The following is a 22,457-nucleotide window of genomic DNA, read 5'->3' as shown; positions in this document are numbered from 1 at the left end:
TTCCCACCGTGGTCTGGACACTTGCTAGAGCCTTCATGATATCTTCCAGAGTGACCTTTTTTGTTCCTTCTTCCTCTGGTGTTTTATCTAGAGGGGCCACCGAAGGTGAGCCCTTCTCATATGCAAACTTGTCCAGTTTTGCCTGTGCAGCATGATTTTTTTGGCCCCCTACCCGACATGGCCTCGTAATTTGCTTAGCACACAATGTTTTAAATCGGACACAATTTCACGTGTGCAGCTGGCGGTAGTCCTACAGATGTGCTTAAGTGCCTCTGCACCTCGGGATTCACTGCTGGTAGGCCGGGTTCTGCGGTGACCAAGGGGCACAGGGAGAGGGGGAGCGCACAAGTGTGTATCTCCTCGGAAGTGAGTCGGTTCGCTTTTCCCACCTCAGACCTGCAGGGCAACAGCAATTCCCACATACGCCGACTCTTGCCCGTGATATGCGGCGTGAAGTGTGTTTCACCCCACTACTCCAGCTCCCCTCCGAGATACACCCCCCGGTCCTCATGTTCCAGCCGTTCCAAGGCGGACACTGTGCTATGCCCCACCAAGCGTGAGGAGTTCTATACCGGGATCAGGGTGCCACTCGAAGGAGTTATTTCGCAGTGCAGGGCGGTGTGGGTGCAATGGTAGCGCCGCTAACAGCAATCGCCAGACCTGTAGTGGTGGTAAGGCAAGGCCGTGGACGCGCTGCAGCAGCTCCAGCAATCCGTGTGCGTCACCCTCTCCCGTGGCCGGCGGCGGTAGTTAGAGCAGGAGTCCGATCCAAGCATTCAGCCGCATTACTGGGAACCGGCCCCCATACGCAGACAAAGGCACTCACAGCGGGGCTCACTCGGGGCAGAGCATGAACAATCTTGCCGACGGTGCAGGGAATAGGCGAAGCAGGCGTCGTCTCACCCCCAGTTTTTAGCGGTGATCAGCTCCGCAATGTGCTTGCATCATCCCCGGGCAGGACCGGCCACTACAGTCCCCGGTCCGTCTGATCCGAGCAGGGCGCACTCCCTCAGGCGGTAATTAACACAGAATGCAGCGTCGGATTGTCACCGGAGTTCCTCCGGTCGATGCCGCTTGGGTTCCGAGGTCAGCTGCAGCCTTCGGAGAACTGAAAGGCATGGATCAATGAGCGGATAGATGAAAAGGGATGCGTCGTCCTCGGAGCTCAGAGACTAAGCGGCCATCTTGCTCGGCCGGTAGCCACGCCCCCCCAAAAACAGCTTTTTAATAGAAATCGAGATCCTAACTATAACTACCTACTGGTGACCGGCTAAGATGGCCGCCGCAACTTTTACTTTTGGTTACGGCCACCCAGTCACAATGCACGGTTGAGCGGTTGAGCGCAGAGATCCGCAAATCCATCACTGATCCTCTGCAGCATGAATTATACAAAGTTTTTGAGCCTTAATCACTCAAAAAATATCGAACAGATTTACACCCAATCTTAAAGAGCACTCTTTCTGGACCAAAATCTAGCTTTTTGCCAAATTTGGTGTAAATCCTTTCAGCAATTTGGGTTGTGTGAAAAGTTACTATGAAAAAATAAAAGGGGAAATTTCGTTTTGAGACCCCCCTTTTTATTTACCCCTACTTGACAGGTCATCTGGAAATCTTTCCATGCACAAAGCAGGCAAAAATGTGCACTTTTTTGGGAATGTTTTGTGAAGATTTGCCATACTGTGCCAAACTTATAAGCAATACAAAAAAAGTTTCCTATGGAAACACAATCCTTAATTTATGACATTTGCATTGGTTTGCTGCTGTTGGTTTTGTTCTACTGGTCTACAGGAAAATTGTTCCTGTCTAAAGAGGCACTAGAAGCTAGCAAGGGGACTTCAGTGTTTGGTATCACTGATCCAGTTTTGCAGTATATTTGGTTGGGCAAATATCAACATTTTGCAGAAGAATATTGAGGAGTGGTCTGACCAATTAATAGTGGTGGGATCTCAGACTTAAGGCACCCTTCTTAGACATTAAAAGATATAAAGACATTCGTTTAATGTGCGTAGGTAATAAGCATAGCTGAATTAGCTCATTGTTCAAAAACAAGGTGGCAAGCTGAGGTTCTGTTGTGGCAATGGAGTACCCTCAGTATTTTTTAAATGGTGTTGGAGGAAGAAGTAGGCACAACTATGATTGTTCCATCACTTGTTCAACAAATGCAATGATATGCAATGCAAGATAGTAGGTAAAGTTTTATTTGGTCATCTAAAGAAGAGAGGTTTGGTTTCTACAGAAGTCATTGAAAGGAGTGGTGATCTTCATTTTTCAGAATATTTTATTGAAGGAAGTCTTTATGAATAATATCCACCTCTCCACTGATTTGTCTTACCCCTTATAAACAGTCTGGGGATGGATATATCCCATACAGGCTGAGATTTTTCATTCTTGCAGGGCAAGAAGAAAAGACCAAGAATTTTCATAAAGATTATGGTAAAAATTCATATGCCATGATTGTTCATGATCTGAGAAGTCAGGCAATAAGATGGCATGTGCAAATTAAGCCTGAGCAAAACTTACATTAGACCAGCATAATTTGCATAAATTGGGGAATTTTGGTTTACACTTGTTCTGTGAAATTAACAACATTACACCATTACACCATGTTGTGTGTTTGTGGTAAGAATATAGCGTGGGCGTGATGTAACTATGCTAACAACCAGAGTGCACGATGCTGTTGCGCACAGCAATTGTGGTTTTTCACAATTTGTTTAGCGAGAGATGTGTGCTCACATAACAAATTAGTGCGAGGAAGAATATAGCACTAATGGGCGGGTTTGCATTACGCATAGGTTTCACATAATTTTCCCAAAATTTTGCATTTGTACGTGAAAGCAAATTAGACAAATTTTGCACACCTGTAGCACCAATACAGTGGTGTGCGTGCTTCTGCAGTGAAGGCATTGCAGGGATTAATCTGGTGTTAAAACAGATACCATCCTCAAATATTGATGATCTATACTGGAGCCTGTTGATATAAAACAGAGAGTCCATTATTATATAATGACCTTTCATCTTCAATGGGTTCGATCTTGGGTGAAAGAGCCACACTGCCTTCATCCGCTTATAGTTGACCATCCGTTGCCGCCCTCGCTGCTGATGTTAGTTCAGCTTCCTGGCAAGTCGTAGCAGTTGAGGTTCCTTGCAGGCCACAAGGCTATGCTGGTGCTTTATACATATATAATAATCTGTGAATAAATGATGTATTATTCAGGATTCAACTGCCATCTGCTTTCAAGTAGGTTTCATTTTGTATTAAAAGCACTGGTATTTTCAGCATGATCGTACATCCAAATATTTATGGGGCCGATTCACAGAACTAATCGGAGACAAAATCCTAAACTCACTACTTATGGTATTCACAGAATGCATTATGACTGCACTTACGACTGCACTTACTATGGAAATTTCGCACCCAGAGCGGAAATCCCCCAATTGTGCCAGAATCTCCGCTCCCAGGCTGGAATACCCGCATTCTAGCCAGTTGAGCATCTCCGCAATGCTAATCATGTGTCCAAGTGCCTACCATCCCCACCACGCATCAGATATAGTCAATTAACACCAGATTGTGGGTATTCCGGCCTGGTAGCAGAGATTCCGGCACTAGTGCGGAAATTCCGGCACTAGTGCGGAAATTCCGGCACAATTGCGGGATTTCTGCTCCGGGTGCGAGATTTCTGCTCTGGGTGCGGAATTTCTCGCCCGAGTGCGGAAGTAAAGTTAGTAGTCGTAAGTGCATTCTGTGAATACCATAAGTAGTAAGTTTAGGACTTTGTCTCCGATTAGTTCCGTGAATTGCCCCTATGTTTTTACCAGATGCTATGATGCTGCATTCTCTCTAGCAACATCACCAATCCGGTTAATAGGGCATGTTTGTCCTGTGGGATGCAGTATTACTGTGAATTGTGTTTCTGTTTCCTTATCACATATGTTATGTTAGAATTTATTTATAGAGTGTTTGTACGGAGATGCTTCTTGATGCTTTAGGAAAACACAACCTTAAAACTTTCCAGTGACCAGGAAAAAAGGGCAGAAGATATTTCATTATGAAAATGCCCGGATTTACTTTTAATGCAGAATAATTTGTGCAATAATAACATTACCACACTTTTGACGTATTACTACAGGAACCTAAATGGGGGATAAAAATGAAAGTGCATGTTTTGATCATTTTCATAGGTCAGGAATTATTCATTTGAAATGCTGAAATGTATTTGGCAGGCTATGTATGACCTAAAAGGCTGTTTTCTGTTTTAAAAGACTAAAGGAGCTCATGATCACCCAAAACCAGACACGAAGCTGGAGTTTGATACCAAAGCACCAATACACAAAGATGATACCACTGTCATATCCGCGTTACTAGGATTGAAAGAAAGCAAAGAAAATGAGGTATAGTATAATGAAGTGCACTGGTATGATTTATTATAGGTTCTGACTCTGTGTAGTTATGTGGACAAGCAATGTCTTCTACAACTCAATTTCGTATTTGCATAAATATATACATGACAAACCGTTTGTAAGACACAAACTTGAAATATTTTCTTAAACTCACACATTCCTTTCAACTATTTTGTCCCAAATTTCCTAATTTTGTCAACGCCATCAGGATCGTACAATGTAAATTGTATATTGCTTCTGGAAGCTGCATTTGGCTGCATCCTGTATATTAGACCTGGAATCCATGGCGTGGTTACCCCCTGATGTTTTTTCCCGTCAGACCTCCTGTTTTTGCTGACTTTGTTTTTGCTGGCCTTGGGACTCTGAGCACTTTACCAATGCAAACCAAGTTCTAAAGTGCTTGTGCACTTTATTTAAAATATGGCAACATTGTCTTATCCCCAGTTATCATATTTAATTTACTTATAGCCCCTAGTAGAGAGCACTACATGTGCCCAGGGCCTGTAAATTAAATGTTACCACATTGATTGTGCGACACACTTAAGTAGCCCTTTAAACATGTCTGAGGCCTGCCATAGCAGAACCTGTGTCTGCAGTTTTAACTTGCCATGTCTGCCTAGAAAGAGAAACCTTTTGCCAGGCCCAAACCTTTTTTTTTTAATGCATATAAGTCACACCTAAGGTAAGCCTTTTTCAGCCCCAAGGGCAGGTTGCAGTGTACTTAAAAAGTTGGACAGGTACTTTTAAGTTTTACATGTCCTGGTAGTGAACAACTCTTACATTAGTTTTCAATACTTCAAGTCCTATCTCTCCCATAGGATAACTTTGGAGTTTCATTATTACATTTTACAAGTGCAATTTCCAGATGGGAAGGCATAACTGGTTCATGTTTGGTGTTAAAATCCTAACTTAGGGTGAAGACAGATTTTAAATTACAATTCTGAAAATGACACTTCTAGAAAGTTGGCATTTTCTTGCCTTGCCACTTGGTGCATGACTGAGGGTAGCTGGCAGTTGGGCTTTCGGTATTCCTCCTAGACAGCCACACACAATGGGGGCTTAGGTGTGAATGGATATGCCATCATTGGCAGGATGGGAGGGAGGAACTGAGCCCGGCCTCCCTTACACTTGAATAGGGTGTGTCTTGTCCCCAAACAAAGGGCTACATACCCCCTGTAATTAATTTGGAACCAGGACAGGGAAGGCAGTGCATATGTGCATTTCAAAGGCATGCCTCTTCAAAGGCTCAACTGTGTATAAAAGAAAGACCTTAGGCACCACCACTTCAGTACACTTCTGAACCTATGTATACTCTTCAAGGAAGAATGATTGCCTTGCTGTTTAAGGACTGTCATTCTGTTGGACTGCACTCTGCTAAACCCCTGCTTTGTTGTGCTGACTTGCTGCTTGCTGCCCTCCTGCCTTGGTGACAAGGACTGGACCTGCATCTCTTGAACCCAGAACCCAGAGTGACTCCAAAGAATAATTGGCTGCGCTCCTGATCTGAAGACACAGAGACATAACAGGCTTCGAAAAACCTTGCACCTGCACCTGGACTCTGTCATCTGTAAGCCTGGTCTGCCAAGTGGTGCCACCCCAGTCCTGGATCCTTGGAAGTGGGCTTAAGGTGCTTTCCAGCCTCTATGGGCCGAGCAGAACCAATGCATCTCCTCTACTGCGTGGCAAAACCCCAAGCAGGACCAACGCATTGTCGCTGCTGCGTGGATTGAACCCATCGCAAAGACCTGCATTGCCATCGCAGCCCGCATTACCTTCAGAACTACCACTGTGCGACACGCCTGTGGTGTAGGACTTTGCATCCCTCATCAATGGCGCTGAACTCCTCATCACAGTCGCACAGATCTTTTAAGCCAACACATTGCCCCAAGTGCGCACCTTATCCTCAACCGGAACTTCAAATCACACACATGTCGATGGGATCCTCGACATCAGCACAACAGGACTTTGCATCGCAGCCTCACCACATCTCAAAACCATCAAAGTTCTTCGGCTTTGCAACACATCTTCACTGCAGATCCACGCAGTGCTCCATTTTAAGGTACTGTGTTCAGCGGGCCTAACTGGGTCCCTGTAGCCGACCCGCTCTCCACCGCAGTCAGCATGAACTTGTGACTTTGTCGCAGACCAGTGCAACCAGATATCCACAGTTGACATAATATGCCTTTTGGCGCTATTTTCTCTAAAACGTTCAAATTCAGTATCTCTGGTTCTACCTATTGGCGTTTTTTCATTTTGGTCTTGTTTTATTTATTAATTGAAGCTCTATTTCTGTAACCTGGTGTGCCATTTTTTGTGTGGTGGTCTCACTGTTTTACTCTTTGAAGTGTTGCATAGCTGCTTTACACATTACCTCTAAGTTAAGCCTGAGTGTTCTGTGCCAAGCTACCAGGGGGTTGAGCACAGGTCAATTTGGGGTTTGTTTGTGCCTTACCCTAAGTAGGAACCTGGTTGCTGCTTGACCAGGGCTCACACCCCATGGAAGTATAAACCCAATTTCTAACACTGCTATTTAAACCGCTTTGATAAAAAATAGATTGTGCTCTTGAGCAGTAAAATCTTTTTGGTCTTGAACTCTGATGTTGGCTTCAGAGGTTTTTAATGAATGTGGGTACTGCAGATAGGGTCCGAGACCTTAGCCGGGTTCAGGCGGTGAGGAGATTTGGATAGATCCCTGCCTTTTGAATCCTGCTGGGACTGAGCTGATACCGAGCAGACCGGGAGCTGATAGGCCAGGGGATAGTGAACGAGGATAAAGACAGAGGAATATGGCATCAGTGACAACAGGGACTAGCTAAGGAAGCAAGGGATACTTTACGATCCGACCCTCTCATATCTCACCTCTTCTCATTGGTTAACCACTTGCATTGATCAACTCCTCCCTGCATTAAAGGGTGGCACAGAGCCACGAAGTAACACATTGGATTGGAGAATGTGGCGCTGCCAAAATTGTGGATTCATAGCCACTGCCTTGAAGGTAAGTGAGGCGGGGGTATGGGCAGAGAGTATGTGTAAGAAGCTGGCTCTCTATATAATCTACCAAAATGAGGAATAGTATGCGCAGAGTTCAGTGGATCCCCAAAGGCTTTAAAGAGGCTAAAGTAGATAATACCTTACTCTCTTTTGTGGTAGTGTGGTTGAGCAGAGGGCTGTGTTAAGCATTTATTGTACACCCTCTGGCAAGAAATGATTACACACACTCAGGGGCATATTTACAGGCCCCTATCACCACCATAACATCACTTTTAGTGACGTTGTGTTGGCGATAGGGATTTGCCTTATTTACAAGGCAGCGTTAAGCCACTTAACATGGTTTAACCCCATTCCTGCGGTGCAAATTCCGCCGCGGTACGGGGGTTTAATTAGGGGGCGTAACCCCTTGCATGCTCAGGGCGGCGGCATTTGGATGGCCCCCGGCTGTCCTGAGCACACGCCCACAGTGACGTAGGACGGGCGGGGCCTGTCCTGAGCACACAAGGGGTTAACATTGCCTTGTAAATAAGGCACCCTTTCACCCTGTATTTAGCGTGAAAAAGGAGGGTAATTGGTGTTGCGGTGGGCGTTCCATCGCAACACTGATTTTGATGCTGTCCCCTATTTACAAGGGTGGCGTAAATAGGAGGCAGTGCCAAAACTAAGACCAGGGAAAACCTAGTCTTAAACAGGCGAAACAAGGAGAAATGCTTTATTTCTCTTCCTTTTTGCTGTTTCAAAGTGGGCTGCCTTGTGCAGCACACATAGAAAAATAAAGTTGCCATTGATTGTTTGTGTGCAGGAAGGTGACCCTTCCTGCACATAAACAATAAAAAAATGAAATTTTGCAGTTTCTATGTGTGCTGAATTAAGCAGCACACATAGAAGTTTCAAAACGCCATGAATGAATGTTTATTTGCAGGAAGGGAGGTTTTCCTGCACATAAACATTTTACCCAACGCTGACACCCTTGCACTATGGTCCAAGGGTGCCTGCGTTGGCACTAGGCAGCTGAACTTAGTGCCAGAGTGAATTGGGTGCATCCCTGCGTTTTCAGAATGGAGAAGCGTGGTGTTAGCATGTTTGCTTAACACCACGTTTCTCCATTCTGTTATAAATATGCTCCTCAATGACTTAATCCGAGACCAATTGCTTGTAAAAATATTACTTTTTGTATGTTTATTACTTAGAACCAAATATATTTTGCCGCAGTTAAATACTTTTTGTGAAATCACAGTTTTTAAGTAAAAAAGTGGACATAGTACATTTTTCGAACAGTTCAATGTTAACCTATGGAAGGAAAACAATCATGCAATTTCACGACTTACAAACCCAGTCTTTGGGTTTTAGGACCAACAATGGGCGACTGCACGACGAGCAACCCTGGGCAGTGGACAAATTCTTTCACTGGACCCAATGTTAGCCAATGGAGACTGGGGGAGCGCAAAAAGGTGCTGGTTGCAGGTAGATAAATTGGAGTTGGGGTCAATCTCCGGGGGTTAGGACTAGCACTGGGAAGGCCACGAGGCAGCACCATACACACACCCTCAGCGGCACAGAGGCGTCTCGGTGCAGATTGCCAACGCAGCGCCGGGCGCCCAATGCAAAGCAATGGCGAAAGAAGATTTCGAACAAAGGCTGCAGCCCAGACCCGGAGGCTGGACAAGGGAACTGGTGCCTATGGAGGTATGTTGGAATGTTGAAGGGCACCTGGGCACCATTGATCGGGCTCCCCAAGGCCGGGGAGCTGTGAGTGGAGGGGTGTCCTTTGAGGTCAGAAGATCCTTACCGGAGCCGGTCACAGTTAGGGAGTCCTTCGTGTTGAGGCTTCAGGCGTCCTCGTGGAGTTCAAGAGAGGTCACTCTGGGGTGGACTTGAACTCAGGACTGCTGGGGAACCTTCTTAGAACCAGTGAGATACTTGGACTTGGGCCAGAGGCATCGGGTGCAGAGGTAGGTATGGAGGTATGGTTGTGAGGTTCAGCAGGGCACTGGAGCTCTTTTAGACGGTTTCTTTGTGGACAGGGCCAATATCCTCTGGATTTCTTGGTCTTTGGGGAAGGCAGGCCATCCTCCCAGGGTTGTGAAAGTCGCTGGGCCTGCAGGACGAGTCGCCTTTTGGAGCAGGTTTCTCCGAGGGCTGCAGAGAGTCCGGTAAGGGCTGGGGCCAAGACAGTTGTCGCCTGGAGTCTTCACTGCTGCAGGCTCTTCGGTCCTTCTTCTTTAGGTTGTCAGGAACCTGAGGATCAAGGTTCAGGGGAGCCTGTAAATACTCAATTTAGGGGTGTTACAGGTACTGGCATGTAGTAACTAATGGGCTATTTACCTTTAGGGTGACTACACCCTTTGTATGCCCACTCAATTTGGGGATGGGTCATACCCTTAACCCTATTGACTAAAATCCTTACAACCAATATGGAGGATTTTCAAAGGAGAGGGTAATTTCAGCTCAGGGCAACATGTGGTGGTCCAGACTGAGAGAGGACACACCTCTTATTATTCCAAATTTTACCACTGATCTTGCCACCAAATATGTGGGGATTGGTCAGGGGGCAGATTCTCCTCTTGCTGGAGAGGTCCTGGCTAGCATACCAAAGGGAAGGAAGTGTTTGAGGCCCACCACCCTTGAATGCTGTTCCTGCTTAGGGGTAGGTGTGAAGCACCTCCACCCAGAGCAGATTTTGTGTGCCTTGTGTGAGTAATCATCGGTAAGTGAGCCTATGTAATTGTGTGTCTGTGTGTGTGTGTGTGTGTCTGTGTGTGTGTGTGTGTATGCCTGCTTGTGTGTTTTCATATCTATCCATGTGGATGTCTGTGAGAGGGGAATGGTATGCCGGGCATTAGAAGCAGATCAATAATGCACTGCTCAATGGATATCAGAGCCCCAGCATAATCAGGCCATATAACTATTGGGGTCATTCTTATTGACATTCTGGATATAACTGGCATAACAGAGCCCTTCTCAATTACAGAACATTGTGATAGTAAAAATACTAACCAGTCCAGTGAATAGGTCCTATTACCCTGGTGAGCTCTAACAAGAAACAGCTTGCTGCCTAAACGCAAGAGTTGTGCAAACACCCATGCTTGTCTGCTATGTATCAATTGGTTAAACCATCATTGGGTTTCAAATGTCAATACTGTCAGTAACTCATCCTTCAAGTCAGTCTGGCAAGCCAGTCTCAATCCTACAAGAGGTCTCGGGAGATGGAGGGGGTTCTTCTAAAATATCTTTATCCCACCAGGCATTAATTTCTCTCAGGTATATCATCTGTGTATCCTCTTTATCATTTTCTTTATGAGTGACAGGTTGCCTAAGAAGCCTTTTAGATGGGCCATGGATTGCACAACTGCCTTCATATATCTGATGGTCCATACCTTACTCCAACGGGGAACAGCGTTTACAACGCAACTTTTACAACAAACTACCTTTACCACGCAACTTTTACAACGCAAGTAGGCTCTAGGATAGGGAATAGTTTAATTTACTATCCAACACCTTCCCTACTATCCACGGGGACTGGAGTTGGAATAGTAAATTAAACTATTCACTATCCAGCGCCCCCAACGCAAGTCGTTGTAACGACTTGCGTTGTAAAAGTTTCGTGGTAAAGGCATGCGTTGTAAAAGCATGCGTGCTAACGACATACATCCACTCCAACACTGGTTGCTGCTTAACTCTGGAAAAGTGAATCTAGTTCTGCTCAACTGGCTCTGCAGGGGTACCATTGAATTCTATTCTAAAAACAGTAATAGTCCTCAAAGCCCAAACATTCAATTTCATATGTTCGGCCAAATGGTTGCAACATGCTCATCTTCCTTCCACTCTTTAATAGGAGAGAACCTGAAGGGTTTTCTGGTATCCCGGGATCCTTTCCTGGAGGTCCTGCCTCTTCCTCTCTTTCTCCAGGGGGGGAGAGGCATATAATAGTTTTTTTGCTCTCTTCAGTATATACATTTGCCTCAGTTTCGTTGGTATCCCTGAGGCATGTCGCACTGTGCTCTGTCAGATGGGCATGCTCTACCTTCGACAGCCTCGTCATTGATCTTGTTGAAGAACATCTGATGAGAGATCTTGGTATTGTCCAGAGCTGTAACTATATGCACAGGTTTGAAATGTCCCTTGCTGAACACATTGACAAACACCACTCTTCAGGAAAGGACCCAGCCCAAATTAGGGTACTACCACTCCCGATAAGAATGGATCTGCACTGCTCCTCAGAAGAGGTGCATTTGGAACTCCCGAGAAAGCAACCCACCCAGTAGGCCACACTCACCAGTATCTCTGGGCTCATTTATGATATATTAGCAAACATGGCTAAGTCTACAATTTTCGTATTGTGGCCCACGTAATCCAAAAGCTTACCCTTCGAAGAATTCCTGAAATGGTTCATCCCTTTAGTCAGATTCTTCACACACTTGCCCATGAAAGTGTCATTTAGAGTGTTGCAGCTCGTTTCTCCTCAATGTCTCATTTAAGGGATTCTGCCCATATGGGAAACCTCACATTGTTATTCATAGGTTTTCTCAAATGACCGAATGATGCTCACACACTACAAGGTCAGCAAATCACATACAAGTACAATCCATGGTTAAATAACCCTTGCTTTGTTTGTAGTCTGGATTTGAAATATGGAGGCTGCATATCACACATTCATATTTCCCCGCTTCATGTGTTTTGTTGCAGTAGCCCACACTAGTGTATTATGAACACTGTAGTAGTATACATTGCAAGCTATGAATTGAAAACACAATGCTGCAAACAGTGGCAGAGCTGAATTCCCAGCCTGGCTGAGCTACAACTCTAAGGGTCATACGCTGCTCTTACATGAGTGCATCATGCTGATCAGTGCAACTGCTGCTGAGGACTCGAGCTTTCATTGCCCAAGGGGCTACTCTCTGAAGCCCTATTATCTTACAAATGGTTATGTGCATGCATCTTTGTGTCATAGCCCAAAATGCCCTCTGATAAATTCACAGGTAATTTGTCATCTCTGGGTAAGGTTTACAGCAAACTTGTTCACCCCTCCCAACTCCGCAGGATCTCAGCTAGGCAAGAGACAACAGGTTATACAAGCCTTAGCAGAGAATTGTTCCAAATGTTTTCATTTGACAATGAGTTTTTCCGCAGACTGAAAGTAAGGGTTAGGCTGTGAGAACTGGGCTCAGCCTGGTCAGCACTTCACTTCTCAGCACAGGGAAAGTAACCTTTAGAGTAGAGATTTGTGTACTTTACTTCTGTAGAGCATGGCTCTGCTCCTCAGACTGTTACAATCCATTTTGGAGGCAGAGTATTTTATGGGGAAAACAACAGTAGTTTATCAGCAGAAAGTATTAGCATTTTGTAAGCAAATGTAGAAAGAAATAGAGTTAGGAAAGCAACATGTTTTGTAAACATTGTTATGATGAAAAGTGCTAAAGTTTTTTATGAAGATTAAAGGCCTGATTTAGATCTTGGCGGGACTTGTCTAGCTGTCGTTTTTTCGGCAGCCTTCCTTACCGCCAGTTTGGCGGTCCACCCACTTTAATTAGATGTTGGCTGGTCCTTGGAGTGAAGACCATCGCAGTTACGCCGGCTCCGCCAGGATCTTTCTCCGTGGCAGATAAGGCTGTTGGAGGGAGACCACCAATATTCTCGCTGTCCAGATTACAATTTTTGTTTCCGCCGAGGCAACCGTGGGGGAGAATTTCTCAAGCTCGGATTGGCAGAAACAACGAAAAAGAAGTGAACACCTACCTTTTTTCAGGTTCCCACTACCATTTTTATCCTGAAACCCATGATCTCGGTCTTTCCTGTCCTGCTACCACTTCACCACGACGCTTTGCCACCCCTTTGTCACCGGAATCTAAGGTAGGCTTCTGTCACTTGTCTTGCTATGAATCGTGTGGTTTTCTCCATGTGCGTGTTTACATTGCTCCTACAAGCAATTTTTTATGTGTCATGCATAAGTGCACATCCTACCACTGATCGTGGTAAAATGTACACACCTGTATTGGCACATCAAAATTATTTTTTAGTGGTGGTGGTTGTATGTGTACATACAATAGTGTGTATATGTTGTTGGCATGCAATGCCATATGTACAAAAGGTGCATTACACATTTCTTACATATACATCATGACACATCCACAACATATGTCTGTGTATTGAGATAATGATAAGTAGCATTTACCTGTCTCCACACCAGCAGGGCCTACCTCCGTCAAGACCCCGATGCAAGTACACCGGTAGCACAATGGAAACATCTAAATCAGCTCAGAGCAAGCCCACTGGCCTGAAGTCAACGGAGCACTGTTAGCCAGCACAGAAGGCAGCAGCGGGAACCTGCTATTGCTGCAACATCTAAATACTATGGCTGGACCACTGTCAGCTCGATGGAGTATTTGGAACCGGCGCCATGGCGGGATGACCGTAGTACTGCCAAGATCTAAATCAGGGCCTAAGACTTGCAGGAGAATCCAAGAAAGTTAAATTGACTGCAAGTATTTCTTTACCAATATTGAATCGTCAACAACCTTTGTATGTGAAAATATTCCTAATATTTATAATAATAGACATGAAATTTCGGACATGAATTTTCTTTGAGGGAGCATGCTGGTTATATAAGTTCAAGTTTTGTAGTTTTATTTACAAGGTTTTTGGTCGGAGTAGTTTTTATTTTAAATATTCTGTCAGCTTTGGTTAAGAAATGAAAAGCGTAATCCTCATCTCAGTCCCACCCATAGAATTCATGCGGTCATTTGAGGGCAGATTTATCATTAAATTGAGTCGCCCTTGCTCCACACAATGGGGCACAAGGGCAACACAACTACTAAGTCCGATTTAATAAGCCATGCAAGACCACTTTGCCGTCCCTGCATGGCTTTATAAATCTAGAGTAACGCAATGCAATGCATAGCACTGCCTTGCGTTACTCTGCCCCAGGGAGGCGTTCCATGGGTGGAGCGTGGGTGTTCCCACTCTTCCACCCATGGATTTTGGCACATTCCCAGATTTAACATAACCAGTAGAACTAGGATTTCGTCAAAATGCTATGCCTCCTCAGGTGAGGCGCAACAAAGAGAAATATCTTTATTTCTCCTCGTTTTTTAGGTCAAGCCTATGCAGCGATTGCGTTGTTGTATCTTATTTGTGGAGTCTGACTGCTCCCACCCTTTAGATTGTCTTTTTTATGTATCATTTAAAAATCATAGCCTCCAATTGGCTAATGGTGGGTGCATGTCTCACCTTTTCTTAAAAGTTGAGTCCCTTGGAGCATTGCCCCAGGAAAGAGCAGCAAAGCACACCAGTCCCTGCCTTTCCACTTTCAGCGCAGTGTACGTCTTCAGCATTGCTTTCATGTATCGACGTGCACTTTACAGTGTCCCGGGGTACAAGCAAGAACCAATTAGAGTGCTCCTGCATTAGCATGCACTCTACAGTCCCCCGGGGGAACACACAGGAATCCATTCCGAGGTGCCTTTCTTGTTTCACCCAACCATCCCAGCTCTCCTCTCCTTCAACCTGGCACTCTCCCATCCACAGGTCTTTGATGGAGCAACACCCAGCCGCCCTCAGCTCTTGCCTAAGCTGTGCATCTGATAGCTGATGCGGCACTTCTGCTTTTTGAGTCGATCAGCGGAGAGGAAATGCGCTCTCGCCTATTCTTGGTAATAAGACATGAAGCCAGGGGGAGTATCGCAACATTTCTACAGTTTTTAAGCATAGTTTTCAATCTGCTAATGTTTAATTGCCAGTCTGCCATTTTTTTAATGATATGGGACTGGCGAAAGTTGGAGATGATCATCTTCCCTTTGTACCATGAATCTCATAAATAATGGAATGATATAGAACAGGTAAAGTAATCCACCTTTGATGCGGTAACCAGAAAGAGTTATCCACAGAGAACGTGCACTATAATATTCACGAAAAGCTGATGCAGGGCTATACCATTTATTTTACAAACATTTCTTTCTAGCATATCTGTTTACACAGTCCGCAGTACTTTTGAAGAGTGAGGATTCTTTAACCCGATTTATGGTTGTCTGTGCACGTTAAGTGTAGTTGTATTGGATGCAATTTTGGGGGGCTGGGGGAGAATCAATCACATTGTGTAGTGGATGGCTAAATTAGGATTTGATCCGGTTTGATATGTCTGATATTGGGTAGCTTCTTCCGTACATCTGCCTAGCAAGTTGTCTGTAGCTATTCGTGTGCAAAATAACTATGCAATTTTTTTTGTTCTGCTGGTGTGCGTGGTTGTCAGCTGTGGCTGCTCACTTGTGAGTCCTCGTTCGCCCATTAGTAGTTTTGATGTAATTTGGTATTTTAACATGAACTTACGCTGAATGATCTGTAGTTTGTTGAGGTGGGTCCGATGTTGAGGTTGCAAAACCTAGCCAACTCTGAGGCTTGCGTCTGTGTTGTGTGCATGTCTAATGTGGATAAATATGAAATATATATCCAATAGGATATATGCTTGTAAGAGGATGTGGAGTGTGCTGTTGAGGTGGCAATACTTAGCCAACTAAATGCAGGCACTGGAATTATGCTTTACTGAAACATTTTCAGTAAAATATGAATTTATCATCCTTGCCCATAACTCGCCATCAGCTCCATAATGTGCAGATTTCTACTTTTCGACATTTGTTTCAATGTCAAAATAACTAAAATACAAAAAACGCCATATATGTTCTCTCCTAATGGAAAACTGCAGCAAACCCGGTGGTCGTATTAGGATGCACTTCCCCAAAAATCTGACCGCGACAGAAAGATTCCACGAAACTCCACCGGGAACGTCCGGAAAAGCTGAAAATCTGTCCGCTGGGGTTGGATTTACTGCGGAAAGACCAAAAAACGCTGTTCGACCAGCAAAATGCCTGCAAGTGAAATTACGATACAATGGTGATGCCAGCGGAACAATCAGTTGTTTCCGACCTCCACGATTGTAACAAATGATGTATGGGAGAGCCGGTGGAAGGACTATTGCATTCCGACCGCAGCGGTCGCGCAGAAAGAGGAATGCGGTCGAAAGAAACCACAGGCTTACCTTCTACAAACATCTGACACCCCCAATGACACATCCCCATGGCAAGTAAAAAATACAAATCCCAGGCCAACCAAGACAACTCACTTGACATGAATACTCCGTTTGACCCACCCACATAGCTGAGTATAAAACCAGTCCCTTCCCTGCCCAGAATCCTTTGCACAACTCCAGAACTGAAGGGGCCAGCCCCACAGCACAATGGAGAGGCAAATCAGCACACATTACACCATCACAACCACACACACCCCACATACATCACCACTACCACCTTTACACCTGCACTTGACATGCAGTGTGAACAGTTTAGTGGTTGTTAATATGCAGAGTGAGGCTTTGTTTCTTGATTTAATCAGTTTGATTCACATGAGTGGAATGCAGGTGTGAGGAGGAGAGTTGTCCAGCCCCTGACCTTCTGTGCAGGGTGTTCATCTTCACCCCCACCTTCCCAGTCAGTCTACCTTGCCCTTTCATGTGTGATGTGCAAGGTCGAGCCACACCTGGCTGCTAAATAGTGCATTCAGGGGGGGCACAAGAGGGGCACACAGCATGTGCAGAAATAGATGTAGGAAGCGTGCTGTGGGTAGTGGCCAACTGATTCATCCCACCATGTGGGTAGGGTGAAGGTGGAGCCCTGGGAAGCTGCCCAGCCTGCCCATGCTTGGCGCCGGCCCTGCCTAATACATTGTGCCCAGGTTTTCCTCCGTCTTCACCTCTGCGTTGACGTGACTGGGACATTGCAGTGATTTCGATGTGGATGGGTGACCCCGATGAGGAGGTGTGGATTTCTAGCAAGCAGGAGATGTGTGAGTACACTGGGGGATATGTATCTGTCTCCACCAGAGTGTCTGATGTGGACAGGAACCGCATTTCAGCGCAGGAGTTGTGTGTTGTGGTTGTATGCCGAGATGTGTTATTTAAGTACCTGCTGTGTTGACCGCGGCAACGTGTTATCCGCTGGTAGTGGATCAGGTACAGCGGATGGGCTTGAAGAGCTCGATCCATAGCGGTCAGGAAAGCATGGAGGTGCCCGGGCTTCGAGTTTCGATCTCTGCAGTTGTGCTTCCGCTGTGTTCTGTTGGGCTGTTTGAGGCATTGTGATTTGTCCGGCGATCATAACGTCATTCCGCACGGTGATCTTTCTCTATTGGCTTCCTCCGCCACTGTTGCAGAAGAAAATTTCTTTTGGATCCCAAAACTCCACCGGGGAAGAGAAATGAGCTATATTTGCCCATTGTAATATGGCGCACGCGAGGACCATCGTAGGAGTGCGAAAAAAGGACGTTTTCCACCAGCACAGCAGATGTACCAAACACCGCCATCCTAATGATCCCCTTTGTTAGTTGTATCTGCGCAGCATTAGAGACAAGTTAGATAGTCTGTCTACTATGTTCTGTAGGGTGTTGGCCTGTCCTGGGATAGAAAAAAAAAAGAAGCAAAAACAGGAGTAGGCCAATTAACCCAGGTGAGACCGGGCAAAATGTTTAGCAAACAACATTGTCTCAACTGGAAATCATTAGAAGAGAACAATTTAAAATAGTAATATAAATCACATAGGGTGGAAGGGAGACCACAAGGGGAGGGGTCAGATGAAACAATTATATTTGAAAGTAGTGATAACAACACTACAATACAATTCAATATACAGGTGACCATACCACTCAAGTGAGCACTGGACGTGCTGGTGATAGTTAACAGCGCAGTGACACAAGGGTGAAAACACAGAGTGAAACGCAGAAGTAATATGAAAAGTAAAAATGTGGTCAACAATAAAAAAATAATTATATACAATGTTGGTATTGAATTTGAAACAAATAAATTGCCCACAGGGCCAGGAGGCTCTATCTGCGTGCTTCAGAGCGACCACCAGTTGAATATTGTCAGGGTAATTGACAATTTGCACTCCAACAACCGACAACATCAGCTAGGGGGGCCATATAGCTGCCTGGTATAGTCTAGTTTTCCTAAGGTCACTGCTTTTGGTCAAACTTTGCACTGCCCTTCGCAGGCAGCCTCACACAGGGTCTTATACTTATAACGCCAAGTCTTGTCTGATGCTGCCTTTCTGTCCTTTCAGAGGCACAGAGCTGTAAAGTAATACTCCAAGTATGTGTAGGTATCTTCCCTTATTAGCAACTCTGCTAGCAGAGGACAGCAAGTACAGCCTAACATGCCAAAGCTACATCCCAACTGCCGCCCACAGAACTTCCACAACCCTGAGTTCTAACATACCTCACAAAGATGCATGATGCATTCCAAATGTGGAATGTAGCAACATTACAAGACTGCTTTATAATTGGTTCAGTGCTCCAATGACCAGTCTTCTTATGGTCATCGCTCTCCTAGCCCTCCGTGCCCTATCCGGTATGTTCACTGCTCCTGGATACACCCACTACCTGTTTGCTGAACCCATGCTTCAGGCAGAAACTGGTGTCTCATTAGAATGGTCCACTGTAATACCATATTTGTAGATTGTGACAACACAGAGTACGCCAGAATATAATCAGTAGCTTTGAGAGCAGCTTCACCCTGACAAGGCTTTTTACAAGTGTCTCCTGCCGCCAGCATGTAACTCTACCTTTCTCTAACTCTCTTTCACTCTCAATTTCACACTGTCTCTGTTCACTCTACCTCTCACTTATATATGCAAATAAATCATACTATCTCTATATACTATATCCTTCTCCCTTTCTATCACTTTCACACTCTATCTCACATAAGTTAAACACATTTCTATTACAACGCCAATAGCCCTAATTTAAAAAAAAAGTGGGACCTATTGCATTGCAAATGCTTGTTTCTCTTTTTATGTGTGCTGCATTATGCACCACACGTAGAAAGAGGAAATATCCTCAGAGGATTGTTTTTCTGCAGGAAAATGTCCATTCCTGCACAAAAACAACCCGTCTGCATAGGCGCAAGGACACCTGCATTGGCTCTAGGCAGCACATAGTGCACCAGAGCAAGGAAAGGACAGAAAGTGCCATATTATGTTAAATACAGTACATTCAGACATGTCCCTTTCATGCAGCGCAGCAAGGTGGCTTGTTGTGCTGCACTGTGCTGCTTTGCAAAGAATAATGATAAATCTGTACCTTCATTTCTTTGGAATATAAATGCAAGTGTTTCCCTTACAATCCATGTAACTGCTTTACTAGTTTTTGTTGTGTTATGATATGTTTAATTATGTGCAGTTGTTTATATTGACTTCTGATTTGAGATCTAATCCTGATTAGGGATGATTGATACCTTTAGATGAATAATAAATAAATATGTTGACGTCTAACATATTTTCCATATTTTGTGCTGAACAGATGAATAGAGTTGCTATGTTACATACCTTAGTATTGGTCGTCTCCTAATATCGCAATAAAAATGAATATGAAGTGGTGAATAAAATGCAGTCTAGTTATCACTCAGTTATCCCAGGTATTAAACAATTTATGTTATGTTGGATGGCTGTCTTGAGACTACAGTATCAATAAACTAAACATCCCTTGGGTGCAAGAGAGTTTGCTTCTGTTTGTTGGATAATAATAAAACCTTTAACCTTTGGAGCACCTCAAGTTTCATACCTCTCACCTGTGGAGCACCATAGATGCCATTCCTAATTACTACCCTGTTCAAAGTTTATATTGATCTTCTGATTGATATAGTCAAATCTTTGGTTTCTATTATGTCATAAGCCTATGACAATCAGATTATGGTGTCTGGATGATAGCTCTGCAAATTGTCATCCTTGCATGTTGGCTGTAGAGTGGCTTCTTGAGGTTAGATATCTTCCTTCCCTCGTTTCTACTCACAATCTTGTAGTAATTTTTGATAGCTCTTTATCTATTTCAGGTCATCCACATATTTCTTTCATCTTCGCCAAGACATTTGCTAGAGCCCAGCTCATGAAGGCTTGTTGAGGACCTGGCAAATTCAAACTAAGAATTCATGTATTCTAATGACCTGGATGCTGAGTCTGAGAGGAACAATTGTGCTTCCAACCTCCCCCAGCTTAATTTTCGTGTGTAGTTAAATTGAGCATCAAGGTGTTACTCATAGAAAGTAGCTTGATGTGTAGCAGTACTGATTTGCATAAGGTGGGCCTCTGTCTAGTGTGGCACGGTGGGCAAAAAAACATGGACTAGAATGCTACCCAGAACAACAGCCACTGGTTTAGACTAATTGCAAGCATTCCTGGGATCGAAGTTTGTGTGTTTTAAGTAATTGTAAATTTATTTATATAGCACTTATGACCTCTGATGAGGTTTTGAAGTGTCTTCTCGGCCAGCAGCATACTACTCTGAAACCCAGGATTAATAGTTAGAAGGTTAGTACATTTTATTTCCTTGTGCATTAGATGTATTAGGTTTGTGCTCTTGATTTCATGCATGTTTAGCAGAGTTTGGAGTACAGATAGAATGACAGGAATTAAATTGAAAGGGGGAAGTAGTATTTTTTTTATATGTAATAGTCGTGTGTGCTTGTTAGTCGGGTGGCATAGCTAGAAAGGAAGAGTTCATAGTAGTCAGAAAAGTTTGAGATGAGACAGAAGGTAAGAGGGTTGTGAAGGACTAAGGGATTTAAAAAAATAAAAAATATTTTTTTTATATATAAGCATATTGCCATTTATTCACCAAACTCTTTTAGCATAGGATTAGCAAAGTGCCATTTGTGCTGAGTTGTAAAACGTCAAAAGTCTTTTACCGGGGGGCGTGGCCAAGATGGCGGCTTGGTAGGACGTGTCCCGCGGAGGCTCCCCAGGCCCGATCCCCCACCAGGGACAGTAGCGGACCACAGCCTTGACTGAGCCGGCCACAGCGAGCAGACAGACACCCGGCAGTCCTCTGCAGCCGGGGAGCCGCAGACTGGACCTCGATCCCGAGTGCGGCGCCGTGAGGCAGTGAAACCTGGCCGCCGCCGAAAGGCGCGAACGGCCCCGTCCCGCACCCCGGCACCTGGAGGCCCGGCGGGGCCGCTCCACAGCATCGCGGGAACGGGGAAGGCGAAATCAGGACCCCCGGTGACATACGCGGGGTCCGGACAGCGAAGCTCCGAGCGAGGCGTCCCAGGGTCTGGCGGAGAGGAGGGCGGTGCCAGGCTCCCGGCCCCCAGATCTACGCAAGGCCCCGGCGTGGGCCTGGTGGTGGAAGGCACGGCCGGAGCAAGTTAACGGCCGGCGACAACAAGGAGCGAGGCCCAGGAGGCGACCGAGAGCACGAGCGACCCCAGCACCGGAGGTAGGGAGTGCGGACCCCCCCCCCCCTGCGAGGCAGCGAGAATCCACGGGGCCCGGGGGCAGGGGCGAAGAGAGAACAGTGCGCAGACCAGGGGAAGCGGGGGAGCGGCTGCGGACCTCCCCCTCCCCCCCTCCCGGCGAGAGCAGCGCCGCGGCGCACACACAGAGGCACAGACATCCATCGGACCCATATGAAGAGGGGGCCGTGACTCAGAGACACAGGAGGCCCAGAAACTACGGCGAGACTAGGCCCCTGGAACTGCTAGTGAGGGCGGTGGACCCCGAGTAGCGCAGCACGAGGCGGGAGCCGGTGGGGGACCAGGCGGTGTCTGTGGGAGCCGGGGAACGCAATCCAGCAGCATCCAACTGCGGCCCTACGGACAGTGAGGTACCGGGCCAGCCAGCCCTCGGTGCTGGGGGAGGCCCCGGCGTGGGCCCGGTGGAGGGTGCGCGGCCCTGCTGCGCCACGGGCCGGTGAAGCCGGTCGGCGCCCACAGGGGAGAGGTGAGAGGTGCTCAGGGGGAGGCCAGCGACTCACAGAGACACACACGAGGCGGCGGCACAACTGCGCCTTGGGGACGGCCCGTGGGGGCGGCAGGCCCTAGGAGGTGGTGATCCGAGCAGGCGGACTGTGGCCCAGAGTTACCAAGCGGGCATCAGGCCCTTCATCGCGAGCTGGGAGAAGCAGCAGTATAGAGGACTTGGGGATCGGCCCCAGGGACAAGCTATCGGCCCCTCTGGTTTACGGCCGGAGCACACAGGGACCCCCTGCGGACGTACCTGGAGCATCGGCCGGGCGGAGGCCTGCGGTTGGGT

General features: G+C 46.0%; 1 protein-coding gene across 1 annotated transcript in view; it reads left to right on the top strand.

Annotated features, from left to right (window-relative positions):
• GCM1 (glial cells missing transcription factor 1) overlaps positions 1-22,457 on the top strand; it is a 363,306-nt gene that overhangs the window by 278,330 nt on the left and 62,519 nt on the right. The window contains exon 4 of the mRNA XM_078646796.1: positions 4,261-4,389. Within this exon, the coding sequence (XP_078502922.1) occupies positions 4,261-4,389 (129 nt within the window). The remainder of the gene's footprint in view (positions 1-4,260; positions 4,390-22,457) is intronic.

This window comes from Lissotriton helveticus, chromosome 6 (assembly GCF_964261635.1).
Source record: "Lissotriton helveticus chromosome 6, aLisHel1.1, whole genome shotgun sequence".
NCBI classification, from domain to species: Eukaryota; Metazoa; Chordata; class Amphibia; order Caudata; family Salamandridae; genus Lissotriton; species Lissotriton helveticus.
This window is presented reverse-complemented; position numbering and strand designations above follow the sequence as displayed.